Genomic DNA, 22,940 nt, shown 5'->3' on the forward strand with positions numbered 1-22,940 from the left:
CATGAATACACATACAACTGCCTTAAGAGTGACACACCTGGTAGTGCTTTAGGAAAGACAGATCTGTGGTTTCATCTAGTGGCACAGTTGATGCTGCTACATGGACATATGGATTGAGTTCTGCAATACGAGGAAGTGTGGCCTCAGCCCTGAAAGAAAAACAATTTTCAATTTTTTAGTTATCTACAAAACTGTATTTTCAATATAGAATTTCATACTACACATGGCTTACAAGAGATCCTCACAATGTCTCCTGGCAATACCAACAACCCATTTATTTACACCTCAATTCCTAGCAGGTCTGAGGAAAACTGCTGTGTCCAATATCCCACAGGACTCAAGGATTGTCTGCTGTCATGGCTGTTATCCAGTCTTGTACAAGTGGCTGAGAAAGCCCAAGGAAGAAATGCATGTTGGCCCCCACTATCAAATTTGCATAACAAGCAGTGACACTTGTGACTCAGAACCTCAGTCCCAAGTCTAGACTTCCTGTAATATCTACCTTGGCACTGTACTCACAGCCAGCAACTCCAGAGAAAGGGTTTAACAGGTGTTTGATAAGTACTACCAGCTCTTGGACAACAAACTGCTATTTTTGATGCTGATGAGACCATCAGGCTCTCACTCCAAAGACTTCACTAACCTGTTCCTTTGACTGGTAACATCATCTTCATGGATGAAGAAGTTGATCCCCAAATCCCATTTTGTGCAGTGCTTGGTGTCATGAACTGTAAGAGCCTAAGAAAGTTTGTCAAAAAGCATTTGCCAGAAGAAATATACAAGGTCACAGCACCCAAAAGGATGGATTAAGCCCCATAAAATGTTGAAGGACTAACACTGCAGAAGATTCAGTCGTAGCACAGATAAGAACAAGCTCTTCCAACCACCTTCCCAAGAAAACTCTTACTGTTTGAGAGAGCAAAAGACATCTGCAACATGCATTTCATTCAACATTTTCCTCCCAGTTTGCAGTGATAACAGACAGCATTTAAATATCAAGGGAGATTTTTGCCAGACTGTGATACAGGGGCAATTGTGATCTGAAAATTAATGGACTCATTTGATTTTTTTCTATTGGAAAGAAGAGTTTTAAAAGGCTTCTTGCTAATAAAATTAATCCCAGGAGCACAAAAACAGTTGTTGGATTAAAACACCCAACCAATCTAATGTCTATACAAAAGGATTCTCATGGATGACAAAATAAGATAACATATTTTGAATAGTTTGGATTTTGAGTTTGGACCACTCCATTTAGGAGAAGCCACTTTGTACAAAAGGATTCAGTATCTAATCAGCAGCTGGCTAAAATATTTTATGAGATATTTCAGAGCACAGTGGACATTAATGTGAGAGTCTAACAGTACCACTAGAACTTCCAAATTATTGAAAGTTTTCACCCCTAGGTTCTCACATGTTTTGCAACCCTTCTACTGAGAAACAGATTCAGAAACTTTAGATTAGTGTGTAGTGTTTTGCCTTTTTCTCATGCTTACCCAAGAATACCCAACAACAGAATTGTTTTACATACCTTTACCCCAGCCAGAATGATGTTTTTGGCTGAAAAAATAAGAACAAAGCAAAAACAAAGAGAGGGATTATTGCAGGTTACTTGCAAATGTGTAATTAGATAGTTATTCAGGTGGACAATAACAGTATTTCGTTGTTAAGAACTTCATAGCTTAAGGGTTTTTTCTCTTTTACATTTGGTTCAAGCATTCTACAGCACCCCAGAAAGCAAAATAACATAAGCAAGGTTAAAAAGACTCTCTGCATTTGTCATTTGTCAGCTGTTCATCCCACAATTGTGATTACAGAGATAGTACTGACAACAAACTGCAAAACCCCATAACTGTTCTGGCATCTGGTGCAGGGAACCACTAGAGGCAACTGAAGGAGTAACACCCCAGGCATGAACCAGCCAAAACAAAATCATTTTGCTCATGAGGAGTAAGGGAAATTGTAAAGGAGTCTCTTGTATCAGGGCAGTTATACATTTTCACCAAACAGCTCTGTTCTCCCCACACACTCTCCCATTTCATACATGGGAAAAATCTGGGCTATAGCTATTCCCACAATACATTCATTGATACTGATGCCTAAAAGAGTAACTTGGACTACCTATCCTAAACCTTCACTCAGGACACAGGATTTGGGTACAGCAATCTAGCTCATGGAAGCACATTTCAAAAGTAAAATTTGAAATGTTGTTCTAGTAAAATGAGAACTTAATCCAGGATCTTTCCTGCATCTGCAATGTTAGTAATATGCCTCATGCACACATAAATTCACTCAGACAGTTCAGACATGCTTATTATATTTAAATTTAAGGTTTACTAGTATTCTGGGACAGTATGTTTACACACACTTGTCTTTTTAGACAAATGCTACCTAACTTACCAATCTCCACCCCAAGGCCACCTATACCACTCAGGAACACGTGGGACTGAGCCATCTTCTGCATTGCTGTGTCTCCAAGAACATACCTCTGGCGACTACAGCAAAGACAAATTCAGATCAAAACAAGATACAAAGTCAAGAGCATATTCAAGCAAGTCAGGAATTCCCAGTCATTAAAAAACTTCTTCAAAATTGAAATTTTTGTCAATCAAATATAAGATTTGCACTCACAATGCATACAGTGAAATGCATTTAGTCAGACCTTGTCAGTGGCAGGTTTTAGAGAAAATAAATAAAGTTATAATTTTAAATCAGTGCAAAACTTCTTCAGGATAAACAAAACTTTTGGAATTAACTATTGAAGACACATGCATACAAAAGAATTTCTCTGTTGTCAGAAATCTTCAGAACAGAGGGTGACACAGCTTTTGTAGTCAGATCCTGAAATCTGGGAGAGTCCTAACATCCATCTGTAAAATTAAACTTATACCATTCTAATCATCACCTTTTTCATCAAGGAAAAGAACAACTTTCATGAGGCTACTACCAAAAAGTAAAGTGACACAACACCAGGAGTATTGCACTGAATTAAAAAGAAGCCTTATTTGTTCTGCATATAATCTTTTTTTTTTTTTTTTTGATATAGAAAGAAGATTTTCATCCCACCATGCTTTTACAGGGATATCATTTGTCCCAGTAGAGACTTTCTGAACAATTACCATGCCAAGTGATCTCAATACATTCCCAGCTAACAAATTAAAACAAAATTAAACCAAAATAAATATTTTTTTTAATCTACAAAAAACCCTCAAATCCAACACCCTGAGGTCTGAAGGGTAACAGATATTGATGATGAGGACAGAGAAGCACAGCAAAGGCTGAGGGACGAATGAAATTGTAACATTACTGCATGTAAATGTAAGTGTTCCTGAAAAGTCAGGAAACAATGGTTAAAAATCAATCTTACCTATACAAAGCATCATCAATTTCCATAGAGTCTGCTGCCATGATTCAATGTGATCTGTTTACACTAGAAGGGATACAAAAAGAAATGAGCTGGTTATGCCAGATGCAATTTCACAGCTGGCACCTCCTCCCTGTCCCACTCAGTTCTTCATTAAAGGAACTGAAAAATAAAAAACTGATGTTACACAGGAATCAGAACATCACAGCACATGGATAAGGAAAACACACACCAGCCAGAAGAAAAAAACCCACAAATCTCCAATAAATACTTTCAAAATACAAACCGACATTAATTTCCCCACTGAGGAAATGCAACACTTACTTATTATATTTGTCACAGTTAGATTTACTGAAAGAACAACTACTTTTTACATTAAGAGCTCCAAGCTGATCAACTTGCATCCATCTGATCAGTGAGTTTTTTTGAAAAGAAGATAGAAGATCACTGAATGGCTAGAAATAGGCATTTATGCTGCATTATTTCTATGTTAATTCAAAACCCTTAAGAAACAAGTGTTTCAGCTAACTGAAGAAACCAACACCCAAAGATCTGAATTACTGCAACATTCAATTAAAACATGCAGTTAGACAGTTTGATAGGACTGTAAGAAAACACATAATCTTTGCTATTAAGGCCTTTGGCCATTAACAAGGATGTTCTCATTGTTAAGTTGGTGATAACTAAGCACCAGGATTAGGAACAAGCTGCCCCTAGGACCTTGTTTCTTACTTATGCACGTTGGGAACTGGTGCTTTCTGAACCTGGCAGGTGACTGCCACCAAACACGGTATGACCAAAATAGACCCTCTGTGTACTTTTGTAGTAGTGATAGGAACTGATGTTCTGGGTCACATATCTCATTTCAGCTTTCTACAAACTGCCTTGGAACTACACAATTGCTGACAACCCTCTTTCCTGAGACTGAAAAGGAAGGGCCCAGACATACTAAGGACATTTTTTTTTGGAGAGCACAGATATACTCTAAAATAGCTTCCAAACCTGCCCAAAATATAATTCCTATTCACTGTTCAGGTGACTCTGGCAAACATTTTAACATTTCACAAGTATGGTACCTGCAGTCTGTCACTATGTGGAGACTGCAACATTCTGACCCAAAATTCATCCTTTTGGTTTTTAGAAAGTGCTGAAATAGCACTGCAAGGGACAGAGTTACATTGGACACAGGCCACAAATCTCATCCACAAAGCTCCTCCACCACGTGGATATTAACTCCTGCACTCCAGCGAGCACTCAAGGCAGTCAGCATGAGGCAGCTCCACCACAGCCCACACCACCAGCCACTTCAGAGCAGCTCCCATGCCCTTGACACCACACGGGCTGAAGACAAGCAATGACCATTTTACTAGAGCCAGGTCTCCAGGCAGAGTGCAACACACCACACCTTACAGTCACAGGTGCTTCAGTCCCTGCTTAAATAAGGGCCTTCATTTCAGCCACTGCCTGACACCCCAGACTGGAGATGCCCTTCAAAGCAAGCCATCTCAGACCAGAGCTGTTCTGCTCCTCAACCAGCCTCCACAAACAGCACTGCCACTCTGGCACTACACCACATAAAAGGATTGCAGTACTAAGATAGGGAAGGTGATCCACACCTGGATAAAAATGCTCAGCTTCCACTGCTGTGGTTGCTAACATCTCAACCTCTATGCCCTCCCAAACAGTCTTTTGTAAACAACTAGGACGTGTGATCAACTGGCAAGAGGAACTCAGCACCTGTTTCACACAGACTCATTTGACAGTGGCTCTTTTAATATACTTTTCATTACCCCATTCTCCTCCTACAGTCATAGTTACAGCACTGAGATGCTGCCAGTGCACCCATCAGGCAGAGCAAAACACCTCCTTCCACAAGGATTTAGTGACACTATGGTCAAGCGACTATAGCACAAACTCGGTTAATGTATTTCTGCATCCAAGTTATTTCTCACTTTTGTTCCACCGGTATTGAATCTGTTTCAAAGAAATGCATGTAAAAAAGTCATTTTAACATTATGTCCTAGTTCTTACCAGAGGCTTAACATTTACACACTTGTCTGTTTCCTTTTAAAAGCCAACAGTCAGTTTTAACGTCAGAAGTAATGTTCTTCATTTTTTAAAGCCTCAGCTGCTTGCACGACATAACCCAGGGACAAACCGAGAAGCTACATGTTACCAGGACGGACTGAGATGCTCTGAAGAACAGCAAAAGCACAGGAGCTGTAGCGGTGTGCTGGTTTCACAGTGCTCTCACCTCCGAGTCAGCGCAGGCTGAAGCAGCGTTCACTACTCGCTGTTCAGCACGCCGGGATGGCACGCAGGAGGCCTGGACTCATCCCACCTACCCGGAGCTTCCAGCGGCTGATCCCAGGCGATGCAGGCTCCCTGTTCAGTCGGCGGGAGAGACAGAGGAGGCTCAAACCCAGTTCCTGCCCAGCCGGGCCAATGCGGGAACACCGGCACCTCGGATCTGCAGCGGGGAGCCCCGGCAGAGCCCACGGGCTGCCTCAGAACCGCCCCGACCGCAGCAGAGCCTGGCGGCGGCAGCCTGCACTCGCCGCTCCCGGGACGCTCCCGCGGCGCTGGGCACTGCCGCCCGCCCGCCCCCGCGGCCCCGGCCCCGCCGCCGCCCGCTCTCCTCACCCCGCGGCGGCCCTGGCGTGGCGATCCAGGCCCAAGCGCAGCCGGCGGCAGCGGGGGAAGAGGCAGGAAAGGGGTGGGAAGCGGCAGCGCCGGTGCCGCGGCACTTCCCCGCCTGCGCCGACATGAGGGGCCGGGCCAGGCCGGTGCCGCCCTGAGGAGGCGGGACCGCCGCGACTCGGCAGCGGAAGCGGCTGCGAACCCACTGCCCGGCTGGAGCCGCTTAAGCCATTGAGCTTTTCGCCATTTTCTGCCCGGAAAGTACCACACCGTGCCGTTAAGAATAAAAAAATCAATAAATCCTCCTTAGGTTCAAACATGACCAGTTCAGGCGATGAAGGGCGCTCCCGGGCCCTGCTCCTGCGGTACCTGCCTGTGTATCTGGCAGGAGAGCACCAGCAGATGTCACCTATCGCACTAACCACGCGGAACTTCATCGAAAGGGTCTAGGGAACTAACTGCGGAATACGAGATGGTAGCCAAGGCCGCAGAGCAGATTTGGCAAAGAGTTACCAAAACCAAAGTACGGCCCATGCCGGATGGTATATAGGCTTGTGGAAACCTTTCCTCTTGTTTTGGTGGTGATTAAACAAGAAAGAGGCAGCCACTGCGCTGCCTCCACCATCAACTCCACACCACCCCCGTAAAACGAACATCTCTTCCCATCAGTATCTTCTTTCCCATTTCCCAGACTCTTGATTAAGATCCTAGCACAGCCCACCTTCCCATCATCCAGTTTAATCTCCCTTCACCTTGAACCTTGCATTCCCTTTTGTTATCCCGATCACTGGAGTAGATGAGAGAACTTTAAATCAATCTTGATGCCATTAGCACATCTTGTCTAGAATGGGAGGGATACAAGCACTCAAAAGTGTCTCTGCATACAGTGAATATAGAATAGTCACCTTGTATTTTAAGTATTTATAACTTTAAAAAAATCCACACAGACCAGCCACGTAAGGGAAACTTGTAAGGGCAAGAAGACCCGAGTTTTGTGCTCATTGAGAGCATCCAGTACATTATTTTGGCATTTCTTTTAACAGAATTCTAGCAACCCTCAAGGTTTACACCTCAATCCAAGAGCGCACACAGCCTTTGTACTTAATTAACAAAGATTAAGAGCAGCTGGACAACGCTGTCTTCGTTCAAACGTGGGCTGTGCTTCGGCAGGATCAGGGTGAAGGCTCTTGCATGCTATACTCCTGGTTTCACGCAGAAATAATTGGAGATGTGGGCAAATTTCAGAGAGCCGCTAGAGGCCACTAGAAGTCTGGAATGTCGAATGGAAAAGCGAGATGGGATAATCGGAGAAAGCCGTTCTGGATGTCAACTGCAACCTTTACCAGTAAAGCTAGTATTTGCTTTGTAGCTTTTTCACATAATACATAAAAACCAGAACATGGAAGAATTACTTTCATTATTTCAACAAAGTAATTTCAAAGAGCAGTGCATGTATCTAATGAATGGAATTAACAGGAGTCCCAGTGACAAAAGGTGGGAGGGGGATGAAGAAGAGTTTAAAGACACCAAAAAAAGTCAGCTTCAGTTTTGTCACTTGCATCATTTTTTGTCTTGTCGGTGATTTTTACCGTTATATTTGTGGTTTCTTTCCTTAAAAATTAACCTTTTTTTTTCAAGGTTAACCTAACCATTCTTATTTTCAAGCACTTACCCATCAAAAGTGTTATGAAAATAATAATTTAAAGAATCTGCTACCTACTGTCTTTGTGTCCAGGTCATTACATTTTTCAAGACCCAGTCCACTTTGATACAGTCATCTCACATGAAATAGATTTTGCATAGTCACAGCAAATACTGACAAGCCTTTTCCCTAAGTGGAGAAACAGCAACATCCAGTTAATTCTCATGTAACCCTTTAACAGTAAGGAGGCAAACACTAACAATTGGCGAAACCATGAATGTGGACCTTCTAAGATAAAATGCCACAAAGAAATGCAATAAAAAGATTCTGTTTACCCCAGCAGCCAAAGAAACAAGTTCCCAAATGCATCAATTAGCAGGTGTACTCAGGAACTCTATAGGCTGATGGTACCAAATCAAAAATCATACAGGTTTTCCCTAACCTTTCTAAGACTGCGAAATTTGAAACATCTGGAGTCATTTGACTTTTTTCCTCCATAGTATTCTTCTTAAAAACTACATATGGCATTAAAATTTTAGTCAATTTGGTTAAATAAATTAATTTTAAAGGAAATCCCAGCTCCTTATTTGCATCATGTTAAAGTCAGCTATAGCTTTTAGGTAGGAAGCAGAGCTGTCAGTTTACAGACTTGCTGAAGCAGTAAGTGGGATGAGGCTGTGGCCAGGAGAACATCACCACCTCCAGATTTGAGCCTATTCATGTCCCAAATCTCTGCAGCTTCATTTTATGTGTACCACTGTAGATTCATTCTGCATCAGGGTACTGAAGACACTCTTTAGAGACAGTATTTTCAAATGGAGCTGGAGCTGAAGTAGCTGTAAATCTCCTTGCCATCTGCTGGGAAAATCCAAGCCACTTGGATATTTTAGGCTTTAATTTCCTGGTTTACAGGTGCAATTTCACATTCTTAGTGGGGACTTTGTAGTGGAGATTTGGGGACATAGATTTTTTTTTCCCTGATTGATTTAGTTAATAAGCAAATTAGCAGACAAAACTCTTGTAGTTTTTCCCTAAAAATGTGTTATTTTAAAATACTAAGGCAAACACAGTTCAGTTTAGCACACAGGCCTGTCCAGAAGTTACCATAAATCTACAAGAACATCTTTCAGTAAGTTTCCAAACGTCCTTCCATAGGCTATGGCTTGCCCTCAGCTCTTGCAGGAGCAAGGTGCTGACCAGCAAGGCTTTGTCTCCTCTTTTTGGCAGCCCATGCTGTGTAGGAGTGTTTTGATGGCATATTTAAAAGGGCATATTTAAAAAGCAGGATGGGCCGAAGGACCTCGCCACTTAGAGCTGCTCTAGCAAGTGACACCTTCCTAGAAACCATGCTAATAATGTTGATAATTCCAGATAAACGAGGGCACCAATTACCTAAGCTGATTTCACACTGAGATGTGTATGAATGTATTTCCAAAGGAAGAGCCAGCTTTTCCATGCCTGTGAATCTGCAGCACAGGCTGCAAGTTGCCAGATAAAACATTCATTGGGTTAAATAATGACTTTTGGCTCTCGGCTCATCTAATTTGTTAACAGGAATAGCAGCTACAGAATGGGATTTTCTACAAGCTTTACTTACATAAGAAATCCTGATGACAGATTGATGTCATTCAACCAGACCTCCTCACAAGATTAGGCCTTGTGCAATCAGCCTCTTCTTTCTTTCCTATTTCGGCTCCAAGCTGAAAATTAGCATTGAGAAAGCCCCGGACAACTCAATTGGAATAACCAGAGGTTTGGAACACATTTCTTGATGCTTTAAATCTACCTGGGAAATCTCAGAATTGGTGCTAGCAGCAGAGAGCTCCCCATAGCCAGTTTGCAGGGATGGAACGTCACACACGGGTTTTTTCCAAGGGCAGAAGCAAGGTGGTGAATCCTTGAATGAAGCTTCAGATATGTTCTCAAATTTGCATAGTACTGTCTTAACTGAAACTCTGAGTATTTTAGAAAAGCAAATGTCTTACCTTGTCTTCGCTGAAACACATGTAAAGTTAAACCACCATTAATAACAAAATGATTCCTAGGACAGGGAATGGACAGCAAACTGTAGTTTTAGAATAGGTTTATATAAAATAAGGAAGATAAGTCTATTTTGCATCATATTCAAAGTTTAGCTTATTATTGTGCAAAAAAAAAGGACAGAAAAAGATCAGTTGTTTTTAAATACATTTAATGTTATGAAACATGTTGCCTTTATTTTGTTTAAATCCTTGCTAAATCTTAACATCAACAATAATAAAAGGCTTTTAAAAACCTTTTCTTTAATCACACAGTGGCCTCATTGTTTTACTCTAAGGCAGAAAACAAACAGAGTCATCATAAATAAAACACTGACATGGAATATAAGACAAACCCAGGCCAGACAGTTTGCTAAAAAGTTTATGAAAAGTGCATCTGGCTGGCTCAGGACTCCCTGAGTAAGGTAGACATTCTCCCACACACCTCTTGGCTATTTAGCCACTCATGAGAAAATCTGAAATACAGGCTGCCTTTCTCATTTTAAAGGTATTGCATTTACATGCCACTTGCTGTGTGAGGTAGGAACCAGTTTCTAGGGGCTGGATCTGGGCCTCACCTCCTTATTGTTGCCCCTCCATTTGCTATGCAAAAAGAGATTTAAGTGCAAAACAAAGCTTTAGCTGTCTATGAAAGTGAACTCCTGTTTATTTTCAATCACAATTCATCAGCTGATTGTAAAGGACACTTCTCATGATTTTCACCCTCAAACCAATAAGAGCCACAAAAAACTAGATGTAACATTTCCCCCCCCCCCCCCCCAAAGGATGCCTTTGAAAAAGGGGCACTTAAGCACTAGAAGAAAACCGTGTGTTCAGGTTATCTAATTCAAAGCTCCATGAAGTTTCTGTTTTGTAACTGAACCCTGCCTGGAGTAAATTCTTAATTGAAAAATAGCAGCAACTCAAAAGTGCATAAATTACAAACTTCATCAATAAATTAAGGACATGGATTTGCTGCATCTAACTATCCTCCTAACACTCCCACGATCCTTTTCTTTTTACAATGACATGGAAAATCAGAGCAAAGGTACTACTATGTCAAAACTAAAACTAATCTAAAATCTTTGGTAGATTTCTTTCTGAGATAAGGCAACTTGTCTTTTACCAAAATCCAAAAGATATACAGAATGACTGGAAGTAGCCCAATAACAAGACAACCCCTCCTACACCACCAAGCCTTAAACATAGGTTTTTCCATTCATATGTAGACTTGTAATTCAGGGTGTGAGTTTTCAAGAAATGCCAAGCATCTCATTCCCAGGGATGCTGATTATTGAAGAGCTTGCACAGTAGGAAGGCTGGGGAGAGATCCAGTCCTGGGCAGTGGGGAAGGCAGGATGCTTCAGCAGAATATTCAGCTATATTGGTGCAGCTGTGGGACTTGCAGTTTCATTCATGTCTCATACAGACTCCTGTGAGTCCTGCATTCAGAGCCTAAGCAGTCCACTGGCCCTTTGAAAACTACAGGTAACATTTTGGATCCCCACATTGAAGGCTTTGGCTCTAAAGGACCTCCTTCCACCAACACTCCATGAGAGGTTGTGCACAGAAATAGGAAAAGTGCTTAACCAGTGTGTAAGGATTGCATTTACTCTGAAGTTCTTATTGGGACTGTTCTTTAATATGAAATTACTCTTCATCCTCATAAGGCATTCATATTCAGGATCATATTCATTCATGGCAGAGATGAATCCATCAGTGAAGTATCAGTAATCACTTGCTTTGCAGTGAGATGGTTTCGGCTGGCTGGCACGCCCTTGGAAAAGCGTAATGTTTCTTCATCAAAAAAGGTAGTTCCCAGTTCATTTGTGGCAATTTTTTTTTTCCTTTACAACAAATTTAAATGCTATATTTATTTCTAGTGAGATTGTTCATGGGGGCACACTTAAAAAAAAAAAAAACCAGTTTGGGTAGAGCTTGTGTTTCTGCATCTTAAGCATACTATGTGTTGAACAGAGTAGATCTAGAAGACAACAGATACAGAGGTAGCAGCACAATGTTGTGATGAAGCACTTCCACAATAGCAACTTCAAGCAACTTGAACTTCACAGAATCCACAAAAACATTCCTGTTTAAAATGTGCTTTGCAATAAGAACATCAAGCTTTTCTCTTTCCCCTTCTAACCTACTGCAAGCACAGAAATCCTCCTTTTCTTTAACTAGGACCTAACCTCAGTCCTGCTGATCCACTTTTAGTTACCAAGGCCACAGAGTAAGGTGAGCCAGTTTCTCAGCTGGAGTCAGTGCAGAAGATAGTCCGTAACAAGAATAATCATCAAGGGTCCACTTTGCTAGAAACACAGCTGTGACAGCATTTGCTTCATTGGAGGAGGAAAATTGCCCGTGGCTGAAGAAAAATTTCTTTTTTTCCCTTTTTTTTCCACTGGAAAATGTTTGCATTTATAAAGCAGGTAAATTGGTAGCTTTTAAACATAATTTTAATGATGCCAGTTCATAATTTCTGGTAAGGGAGAAAGTTTCACAGCTCGAAGATGAGGCAGACAATTTCATACATTTAGCATGAATTCAGAAGGGGTTAGTGTCTCTGACAGCAAAGATAGCGCTTGCTGTGGACTAAGGTTGCTTCAACCAAAATTACATAGGAATATATCTACTAAAAAATAACCTTTCAGAATTACAGACAAATATGAGATACATGTAATCTATGTAGTTAAATCCATTTTTTACTTTGGAATTAGATGCCTGTTTTTGTGGTAATCCAGTCACGGAAATAAGTCACTCGTGTGTAAACTCCAGGTTTATTTGGCTTGGCACATTCATCTCCCCAGCTCACTATTCCCACGAGGTACCACATCAGTCTAGAGTCTGGAGTAACCAGTGGTCCCCCAGAGTCCCCCTAGAAAAAGAGGAGGGGGAAAAATATTTAATTGATCAGAAGAGAAAATACAATTCTCTCCATAGACAGGAGTGCCTGTCCTATAAGAGAAGTTAACAAGCAGTATTTCAAGAGAAACCATTTATGCAGAATCCAGGCTGTTTCTGAAACTTGAGTCAGAAGTCTGTGGCATTTTCCTGTTTGCCAGACCACCTCCTGACCTCTGTTTTGGTAAAAAAACCTAACAAAAAGCTTCTGTTCTGTTTTGTGATAACACTGCTTCCTACCTGCCTTGTCTTCTTCCTAGTACAGGGTATGGAAACACCAGTATAGGCAGCAACCTAAGAGAGCATGAACCTTTTTTTTAACACATTTTAATAGGAATTGCTATTCTTAAAATAAACAATTTTAGTCACTTTCAGCAATAACATTTAAAAATGAGCTTAGAGCTCCTTTTTGCTTTGAGCTTTGATCAAGAACTTGGTCTTCTAGTTAGATGATATCTCCTTAAGGTATTATCCACTTTCCAAGGCTCAAATTTGATACTGTTAATAGTATGACATGGTAATAATAATTAAACTGGAAACTTTACAGACTGAGAGGCAATCCTCACACAACAGACCAAATTCCCCAACTTTCACCAAAATTATTTACTGAACTAAACAGCAGTTGCACCCTTCTGCTTAGGTCTTTTCTGTGCTGAGCCAGGAACAGAGGAATGGGCTTCCCAGGCTTACTCTGAAGGGAGTTTGTGCAAAAATCAGTAGGACTGGGATTAAGGGAAGAGTCTGTATTAAATCAGCACTTTAAGAGTAAATTGTTTAAAAATAACATAAATAGAAGTTATTTTTTTAAAAGTTAACACTATGGAAATATTTTTCTTTGAACATAAGCATTTCCTTGAAATGTTTGCAAACCTACAGCATGCATATTTCCTTCCCATTCTTTTACACCTACCTTCCTTATAGTTATCTTTGTTTCAGACAGTTTTCCTTTCACTGAGCCAAGTCTGTTACCAAAGATCACATTGTAACAGATTTGTTATGATGTGATCCAGGCCAGAATTTAATTTCAGTGAGTGACAGTCCATTTTTTCTGGTAACTTAACATTCCTAACCTTCTTCCTTCTCATCTCTACAGATGTCTGATGTTAGCTACTTAAGACATTTAATTTTTAGCTCATAATTAGTATAACAGCATTTAGTGCTAAATGATGTGTACTAAATGCTATTTCACTTTACACCTAAATTCCTGTTCGAATGGAGCCTATTTAAAGGACTAATACACTGTCCATTAAGATGTGGTCAACCAGATACTGCAGTCAGCATTAAAATAGTTTTCCTTTCTAATTTTCAGTTGCAATTACCTGACAAGCATCTACTCCTCCTTCCAAGTATCCCGCACACAACATCCTAGGTGTTATGTCCCCATCATACACTTCTTTTCTGTTGCAAGTATCTGAGTCAATAAGTTTCACTGTTGCCTCCTGAAGAGCATTTGGGGCTGGACCTGAAAGAAAATACAATTTGGGTATTTATCAACATAATTACTTTGCAGTAGTTAATATACAGGAGGAGTGTTTAATGTCCTCTTATGGAGGACCAGCTTGACTTGGTTTAATGTGGGGGTTTTGCTTGTTGATCTGCCTAGGTCAGGCTCTTAAGGAGAAAGTACATAGAATCACAGACTCACTTAGGAACCATTAAGACTGAAGTAATGATCACATGGTACACAGTGCCTTAAGTGTAAAGTCATATATTTTACACATGTTCCATAACACAAATTCCATGTTTCATGGAACACAAATTACCTAGCAATTTGAGCAGATGATACAAAATAAAGATATCTTGATTCCATTACTAAATGTACTCTTAGTGTGGTCTGGTGAGAGTGTAAGCTTGGGTAATTCACAGCTCACTCTGCACATTTACCTGAAAGCTCACAGTTATCTGTAGCTTCTGACTAGTGCTGGCAAAATTAAACACATGCATGGCTGGACTATGTGTCTTAAGAATTTACAATACAAAATGGAAAGGCTGGGAAAACAGAAGAGTCTTCTTTTTTTTTGCTCCAGTGGACTGTAGTTCTGTCTTTATCCACTCAAGTTTTAGAAAAAGAAACTGATGCCTACAACTAAACAAACCTAGGCTTGCTGTAATATCGCATGAGGCTACAGAAGTCATATCAGTTCACTCAGAGCTGCTGTTTACGGCCCATGCAGGTCACCTGGCAGACTCAGAACTCACCATCATTGGTGAGAGCTCCCCAGCCTGTGATGACAGCGTAAATATTGTAGGGAAAGGTCTGAGATGGCTCTGGCAGACAGACCCGGTGTATGCTGCTCGTGAACTCCACGCGCTTGGAGAGCTGCACTAACGCAATGTCGTAGTCGTGCTCTGGGTACAGGTACTTCTCATGAATAATAATTGTCTTGACTGATCGCTTCAAGCTTGGTGGCTTCAAAAGAGCTCCAAAAGTAGCAGTCCACTTCTGAGGGTGAGTCATGCTGAAAAAGGTAAGAGTGCTATAAGTATTTTGCTGCAAATATATGTTTGGGACTTTAAATTTGTACTGTAAAACTCCTTCAAGCTAGCTACCTACTAGACAGTTATGGCATCCATCACTTTCCACAACAGAACTGTGGGCTGCTGCTAGAAGGGGGCACTCCTGCATTCCATCCTCAGCCATAGTCTTGTACTCCTCCCCTGTTCCTTGTCCTTATCTAACCATTGTGTGGCCATAGGGTGTCATCAAATCCAAAAGCTCTTCTGCTGTAAACTCTTCATTTCCCTCACTCTTTTTGCACATTGATAATCTGTTCCACCAACTGTTCCATCTTAAAGTACCTTGCAGCTTCACAATTCCATGCTTTAAACAAAAAATGCTGGGAGTGCATGGGTGAGCAGAGGGGCAGGAACATGGGATGGTAGCTGTTGGTAGCAGTCTGCAGTGGCAGCAACCCCATTGTAACACGAAGGCATTTGTTTAAGAAATGTAAAATATAACAGGAAACAAATACTCCACCATTTCACTCACCTTGCCTTTTCTGCACTTTTTTGGTCAGTACGCCAAGTGACTATTGATTATTACTCATTAAATTGCCAGTTCTGCTCCTGAGGGCCAGTCTTTAATTTCTCATTGAAACATCCAGCTGATGGGCCTACTTAACTCTGACTTTTCTCTTCCAAAATTGTTTGTCTGGGAAAGAGTCAGGGGTGTGGTGCAAATCTGCAAAACCACACAACTTGATACAGAAGGGGCACATTCTGCTGCAGATTCTAAGGTGGGAACTTACTCTCTGAAGCAGTGAGCTGCAGACACCAGCCACGTGTTGCTGATGAGCGTTGCACCACAGCGATGGATGTTGTTGTACTGCAGACTGGCCTGCCACGGCCAGTCCCCGGTCTCTGCAGAGGACAATCCACCGACGATTCGCAGCGATGAGGATTTTGTCATGGACTTGACTGATCTGTTCTGCCGTAACCCACAGACTGTCAGGAAGGACAAAGACAGTATTAGCTATTCTTTTGTTTAGGAAATCCTGCGAATGGCTGTGGAAAACATATGAAAAATTCCACACCACCTATGTTCTGTAAAAATGTATTGACATCAACAAGAAAACATAGCTTCCACCAGTGCCCCCAAATCCGAGCTCCTCATGCACAACCCATGCACAACTGACTATCATGGAAAGCCATGATGGTCAAACATTCAGGCTTAGCTGTGTGAGCAGCCTGACTCAGGAATCAAAACCTTCACCACGCACCCAAGACAATTCCCAAAAAGAGGCATTGCCAACTTTAATGTCTCAGGTAATTTCTCATAGGATAAAATATGAAAAAGGCAAAACCTGGAATGGGAACGATCTAAGTCCTGGGGTTTTACCATGCATGCACACAGATTACATCAGCAAGATGTCACCTGGAGACAGGCAACTGATCACTGCAGTCTGCAAGTGGACCTGGAGAGGCACTTCAAGCAAAGAGCATCACACTACTCCAACCAGAGATGACAAAAGGCATGGATACCTCCAGCATGGTATGCATCCATGACACAAAATGAGCATCTTTATCCAAACCCAGAGAGAAGTTGAAATATCCATAGTTTCAGCTATTAAACTCAGGATATTCAGGAGCAGCCAAAGCTCCTGTATAGCTTTAGAAACTTCCTCAATGAACAGACCTACTTCAGCCGTCTTCTCCCATCCAAACAGCATCAAATCCATCCTACCTGGACCAAGACCCACTAGTTTTCATCCAGGTCCCAATTTCAGCTAGACATTAGGAAAGTTGACACACAGGACTATCCCAATTAATTGAAAAAGAAACAGGAATGAGAATTATTTGCATAGTGATCACACAGCCCAAACCATTGCTGCATGGCTTATCTCCCAGACAGTGACCTGGGAGGGGGCCAAAACAGAACTTGGTAATTCATCACTGAGGAGCTGCCAGCCCCAGGGCCCTTGAAGTCCTCAGAAGTTAAAAACTGGAGCCACAGAGAGTGTTATCTCATCCCTTTCATGCTAGGATCTGCACAACATTATGCTAACAGTACTTCATGGTCAAAAGTGGCAGGAATACTACAGCAGACTGAAAGTTGTTCATAAGTTTAGAAAAAGAAAGAAAAGTTACACCACATTGAGGAGTTTGTGAGCTCAGTGTAGAGTCTGCCCTCTTCTGATATTTAAAACCAAAATGAAGGAAATCAGTGAAACCTGTCCAAAAGTTTTGTGTAAAAGACAAACTTCAGAATATACCATAGTTCACAAGACTGTCTGAACAGTTTTCCCTCCTGAAAGCTCTTTGTAATCCTCGGTAACCGGTCCTAAAACTGCACAATCCTATCAACCACCTGAGCAGTCAATGTTCAAAACACAGGGAATAAACTCCGTTCTATCAGTGTCCCAGAACACCAGCACCTACATCAGACCCAAAAAGTGATGTAATTTAATCTTCAATTGTTTGACAGCTTATTGCTAATCACCTGATCAAACCTTCTCAGAGTTAAAAGAAACACAACTTGTAAGCAAAGATAGCTTTTATCACTATATTATCTCCAAGCAAGCTGATCTCTTTCTCTGAAAACTTAAAAAACGTCTCTAAAACAAGGTCTCTCTATCTAACCCCTACAGCAATGCATTGAGAAAACCAGTCACATTTCCGTATATTTCCATGAGGAACAATTTTCTGCTGTCAGCCATTCCAAATTCCAGAACATTTTGATTATAATCACAGGCTGATGTAACTTCTTTACTTTTCCTTGTGGTACCTCTCTCCTTTCAATGGGTGCTAAAGAAAATTACAAAGTTCCAATTTCTGAGAGTACAAGGTTACATTCATTAGACAGAAGGATGAGAAAAGGCTCTTAAGGGCCAGGAAAAGTGCTCAGAGACTCTTGACGCTAATTTTAAAAGCTGGAGATGAGATTTCTGATGTTTAAAAAAAGCCTCACTTACTGTCATTGAAGATGGCTTCTGCTCTTACTGGCTCCACATCTGAAACAAAGAAACAAACAATCAGGGTAAGGCCAGGCTAGCACAGACAAGGTTCCCCATCCTCATGGTCATCCCTCTGACAGCTATTTGAGCACAGAGCACACAGGAGGCATGGCTGTGGGAGCTGCTGGAGAAACCAGGGTAGCTCATATGTGCTCGTGTTCATGTGCTGGCTGCTGGCCTCCTCTGCAGTGTTGTCTGAGGACCAGGCACCCATCCAGCCCATCTTGCTGACCCTCAGTGTTTCTGGAGGGGAGTATGGACAAAACAAATCTTGTATTACTCAAGATCTACAATTTTACTGGGGAGAAATTGTTATGGTGGAAATTTTTGAAGCTCCTCTTTTTTGCAAAAAAAAAAAAAAAAAATCAACAGTTCACATATTACATCCAAGAGAGGGCCAGAGAAGATCTGGTACTCTGTGCCCTCTTCAAGATCAGAAGGCACTCACTTCAATGCAGCAATGGAAGCTTACAATAGCAGTGGCTCACTCTCCTTTCTTCTATCTTATTGGTACACTAATAATACTAAAATAGATAGTTCATAGCAATTTATTGCATGGCACAGCAGGGGCTTGCAATACATTCCCTCCTTTAACACCCATATTGTATGTTCACTGAAAATATGGCATGCCCTTGCTGACAATAGCAAGCATTGGCTCAGGATTTAAATCTATCCCTTTTCTTCCAGAATGCTGTTTTTCAGTAGAGCTACCACTGTAGTTTCCAGCATTCAAAACCATTTTAAAATATTACTAACCATTTTTAAAATATTACTAATTTTAAAAAAATCATAATTTCAATATAGTTTTTTATTTATATTGTGATTCTATACTGGTGTCAACAACTTCATATATTGTGTCTGGATAGGCTTTCTCAGCAAATCCCTATCCTTATCCAATTCTTCCCTTTCTCTTTACTGCTACACAGAATAATATGCTAGTTTTGAGCCAAACCCATACCAAGTCAGGAGGAGTCCCTTTTGAATGCAAAGGGCTCTGGCTCACACTTGTCACCAGTTGGGTTTGTATCTCATGTGTTTTGCATGCAGGCTTGACACTCCCTCAGGTATGCTGGGTGAATTGACTGTTTGCAATCCACCAGTACCAGATGTGTGCTCACTCATTTCTTAATGTGACAGTAAGCAGATTGTGATAGAATAAAGGAAACAAGCAGAACTGCAGCACATGTACAGCTTGTCTGCGGGGAATGTTACAGACCAAAGGCAGTGCTAGGGCTGACATGTGTCTGTGCAACCACTGCTTTATTTTATAAAGATGGGAGATTAGTTAAAGTTGGACATTTATATAGCAGCACAGTCTATTCACTGTAGAAGGAAATGAAGTCTTATTCACTATGAACAGGAACTGTTCACATGATGAAGATAATTACATTTCACTGGTACGCAGGACACAACTTCCAAGGTCCTCTTTCAAATAAAAATGCTCATTTTCTCAATTCATATGAAAAAAGGAAGAAAACATTAAAAATACACTACTTTTGCATTTCAGCAACACTAGTTGTATTCTGTGAATTTCCCTGGATTATATGGTTGGGTGTCTCCCAGACCCCTTACATCAAAATGGAATAACACCACAGAGCAAAAGCTAGGTCAGCAGAGGGATTCAGCGGTGGTGTAAACATTACTGTTTGCTAAATTGTACTAAGGCTTTGGCCACTTCCCCTGTACATTTATATTGGCTAGAAGTGCTTTGAAAAATCTAGCCCTACTTGTTTCTTTCAACTATGATTAGCCAGTGTTTTCCTAGAAATTCATACAACCTTCAGAACTAGTTCATCATTTGAGTCACACCACTACTTTATAAACTGGTAAGAAACCAACAAATGTAATTCACAATGAAAGAGGACCTTTTGCCTTTAAGTGCAATACTGACAACAATGTTTTTTAGCTTTTCTCTGGGTGGAGAGACATTTACCTCATCATTCATAATTATAAAGCCTGCAGCCAATTATTATCACTTACATTATGTTGCAAAGCTCATTGAGAAGACAAAAGGAGCAACCAGCTTGTTCAAGTGCAGTGCCGGAAGCAATTCAATTGGCATGTTCCCACTGCATCGAGTTTTGCTGTGAGTCACAGGTGCTCTGCAAGGCACCTGCATCTATCTCTGTTTGCCTTTGTATCAGGCACCTAGAAGAAAGTACAAACCTCACATGGCCAAAATTTTACCCATTGCTTCCAGTTGGATCAACTTCTGTGTAATTGGAGAAACAAGCCTTCCACAGACACACTGCCAGTCTGTACAGCTCTGAATGTCGGCATGTCTTATATCACTACTGTGCAACTGCTATGCTCTCCTGCCCATCCCCTCCTGAAGGAAAAAGGCCAGTGATACCCTGTTTTAATTACTGTTAGCAAATTCAGTGCTGTATTCACTAGGGTAGGGTCCCAAACACAGAGCATATGCACATGTTTGGAAAACTGAAGTAACTGACCCTATTTTCAGATAAGCTGAGCTCACAGTAGATCAAAAGCAGGGAGCACTCTGGGTTACATGATACCACTGAAAATAAAGTTCCTTACTGGTTTACCTTGCTAGGGGCTTGCCTTCATTTGTTACCAGCTTCATATTTTGGCCTGTTGAAGAGCACAGATGTTCATATTGTGCCAGCCTTTATGATGCAAGCCCTGCCTTGAAGCAGTCACTTGTAAGGCACGAGAGAAAATTTCGCTGCCCTGCTCATTTACTAGTTGCCCTAGTTGTTTGCACTACCAAGAAAAAGCATCAATTAGTAACAATTAAAGTGTCATATCTTGTCCCAACCACATATGGCTGCAAAAGTAGTTGTTTGTGCCACATTTAGGAAAAGAGTGTTCAAGCTTCTACTGTAAACAAGTTCGACTTGAACCTGCGTTGAATACCTGTAAAATGGAAATTGCTAATGAATTCAAGCTTGCTTAACTTTAATGATAAAATGTATGTTTAAATTAAAATGGCAGAAATCTATTGAAATGCAGCTTAGGAATTCCATCTCTTAGAAGAGGGCTCTGTTCTCCAACTGGACAAGCAATTTTGTTAATATAGTTATTTTTTATATTTATTAAACAAAATAACTCTAAAACACACCTAAATTCTTAATTTCTGATTAACTTATTTAAGGCTAATAAATAATCAGTAAAGAACTCTTTTACTCCTCAGCATATGTGTCTGAGCAAACATGGAAGGAAACGTTCATAGCTAACTGCAGAGTGAATGGGACATCTTATCTGTGAGGGGTTCAGAGATTCCTATGGAAAAATGTGCTCACTTTGCTACATCTCTAAATACTGTCAGTGTCACTGCATCAGAGGAACCAGTCGTGTGGCACCGCCTCATTTCATGTTATCCACAGAGTTCAGTGTTTATGTTAAAAGGAAAAGATCAGACAGAACTCTATGATGTAAGAGTAGCAGACATTAAATTGACATAGCAGAAGCAAGGCAACCAAATGAATTATTAGGTGATATTATGCATTTTCAGCATAGAAAGGGCCAGAGATGGCTGCAAAATTAAAGATGATACATGCTTTAAAAATCTGATGCAGTTTTACCCAATTACAGAATTTTTCACAGGTGCTGATTCATAAAAAAAACTTGATTTTTCTTTATAGGTGTCTACACTTGCAGATTTTCTAGATGTGAAAACATAACTTCTAGTCTCAAAAGCAAACTGCATGTTCCATCCTCTACTATATCAAGTTCCTGCATCTTGCTGGTCTAAGATGTTTTTTCATACAGAGAAGGTAAGGTAGAGATTATCTTAAAAGGGATATAAATGGAGGAAATGAAAGAGTACGTGCTTCAATACTTTTAACACATTCTTGGAAATGCATTTGAAGCACAAGTTTGGGAAATGCACCAGGGAGCAGAGACAGCATTTTTCCCACTGTCCTTCACGCAGTTATAATAACAACTTTCTTGAAAGGAGTGAGAATTACAAAATTCTCAGCTACATCAGAAACAGAGGCCTCACCCAGACTTATGCAGGGTAGCCGTTGCACATGCAGGCAAAAAGAGGATCACTGGCAAGTTTTAGTAGGTCACCAAGCTGGGCAGCTGAGAGCAATGTCACAGAGTGCATGTCCTGCAGTGCAGACAGAGGTGGGGCTAATAGCTCTACCCTAATGCTCTTTAATTACAGTGAAGACCACAAAGGTCTGAAGTACTGGGGGAAATGGGAATGAGAGCACTGAACAACAGATTCGGTTCTGTTCCAAAAACTGTACCTTAAAGGAACTGCAGGAATTTCCTGAAAGATGGCAAAACATGAGCTCTGGGTTTAGCAGGAAAGGCATGCTGTTGTGTGGTTACATAGTTCATACATCCTAAAATGTGTCTACAATAACCTTCCAATATTCTCACTGCTCTCAACAGGAATTACCTCTCCAGATTTATGCGCCCTTGTAGAAGTAGCAAAACATGGCTTAGATACAGGTGATGCAATTCTCATTCCTTCAACGGAGTAGAGTAACCTGATAGAGACACAACAACTGCTTTGTGCCTCTAATTGTCCCTGTCACCCAGCTGTTCCCTCCCTGCTGGTGTTCACTGCCCCTGTCCTCACATCTGTCACTCCCTCCACTGTCCCCCATCAGCATCTTGATCCTGTCCATGAGGCAGACATAGGTCCATACCTCACAGCTCCATCTGGTTGTCCTGCAGCCTGAGGAGGGATCTGCTATGTACAGTTCTGTAGCAGGCATCAAAATAGATATGATTTTTAGCATTACTTTTCTTCCTGACCTACACTCATGCCTGAGCTGCAATCAATGTCTTACTACAGTAAAGGCAGCCCAAATTGCTCTCAACCTCTGCAGACAAGGCAGGGAAAAACCAAGGTTTGAGTGAGAAAATCAATTAAATTCATGTATCTGGGTCATGAGAAGAGAGGTCAAGATGACTTTGTGCTTAATGCCTTTATCATA

General features: G+C 41.1%; 2 protein-coding genes across 7 annotated transcripts in view; both read right to left on the reverse strand.

Moving 5' to 3' along the window:
* The window catches only part of UBA6 (ubiquitin like modifier activating enzyme 6), a 29,368-nt gene extending 23,229 nt beyond the window's left edge, over window positions 1-6,139 (reverse strand). Inside the window, exons 1-7 of one of the 6 annotated variants that reach the window (XM_071431716.1) lie at window positions 6,005-6,139; window positions 5,707-5,790; window positions 3,365-3,427; window positions 2,398-2,492; window positions 1,529-1,557; window positions 644-738; window positions 38-149 (exon numbers count right to left, since the gene is read on the reverse strand). In XM_071431716.1, the coding sequence (XP_071287817.1) occupies window positions 38-149; window positions 644-738; window positions 1,529-1,557; window positions 2,398-2,492; window positions 3,365-3,405 (372 nt within the window). In that variant the 5' untranslated portion in view covers window positions 3,406-3,427; window positions 5,707-5,790; window positions 6,005-6,139. Of the gene's footprint in view, window positions 1-37; window positions 150-643; window positions 739-1,528; window positions 1,558-2,397; window positions 2,493-3,364; window positions 3,428-5,615 lie in introns of all 6 variants that reach the window. The other 5 variants (XM_071431715.1, XM_071431714.1, XM_071431717.1 and 2 more) reach the window with 5 other exon arrangements.
* A 5,376-nt stretch (window positions 6,140-11,515) lies between these two features.
* Window positions 11,516-22,940, reverse strand: part of LOC139592186 (transmembrane protease serine 11E-like) — a 40,445-nt gene continuing 29,020 nt past the window's right edge. Inside the window, exons 6-10 of the mRNA XM_071431718.1 lie at window positions 17,977-18,015; window positions 15,814-16,009; window positions 14,765-15,024; window positions 13,885-14,027; window positions 11,516-12,539 (exon numbers count right to left, since the gene is read on the reverse strand). Coding sequence (XP_071287819.1) covers window positions 12,378-12,539; window positions 13,885-14,027; window positions 14,765-15,024; window positions 15,814-16,009; window positions 17,977-18,015 — 800 coding nt within the window. The 3' untranslated portion in view covers window positions 11,516-12,377. The remainder of the gene's footprint in view (window positions 12,540-13,884; window positions 14,028-14,764; window positions 15,025-15,813; window positions 16,010-17,976; window positions 18,016-22,940) is intronic.

This window comes from Agelaius tricolor, unplaced genomic scaffold (assembly GCF_023055355.1).
Source record: "Agelaius tricolor isolate 1412-34295 unplaced genomic scaffold, bAgeTri1.0.p SCAF_8, whole genome shotgun sequence".
Classification (NCBI taxonomy): Eukaryota; Metazoa; Chordata; class Aves; order Passeriformes; family Icteridae; genus Agelaius; species Agelaius tricolor.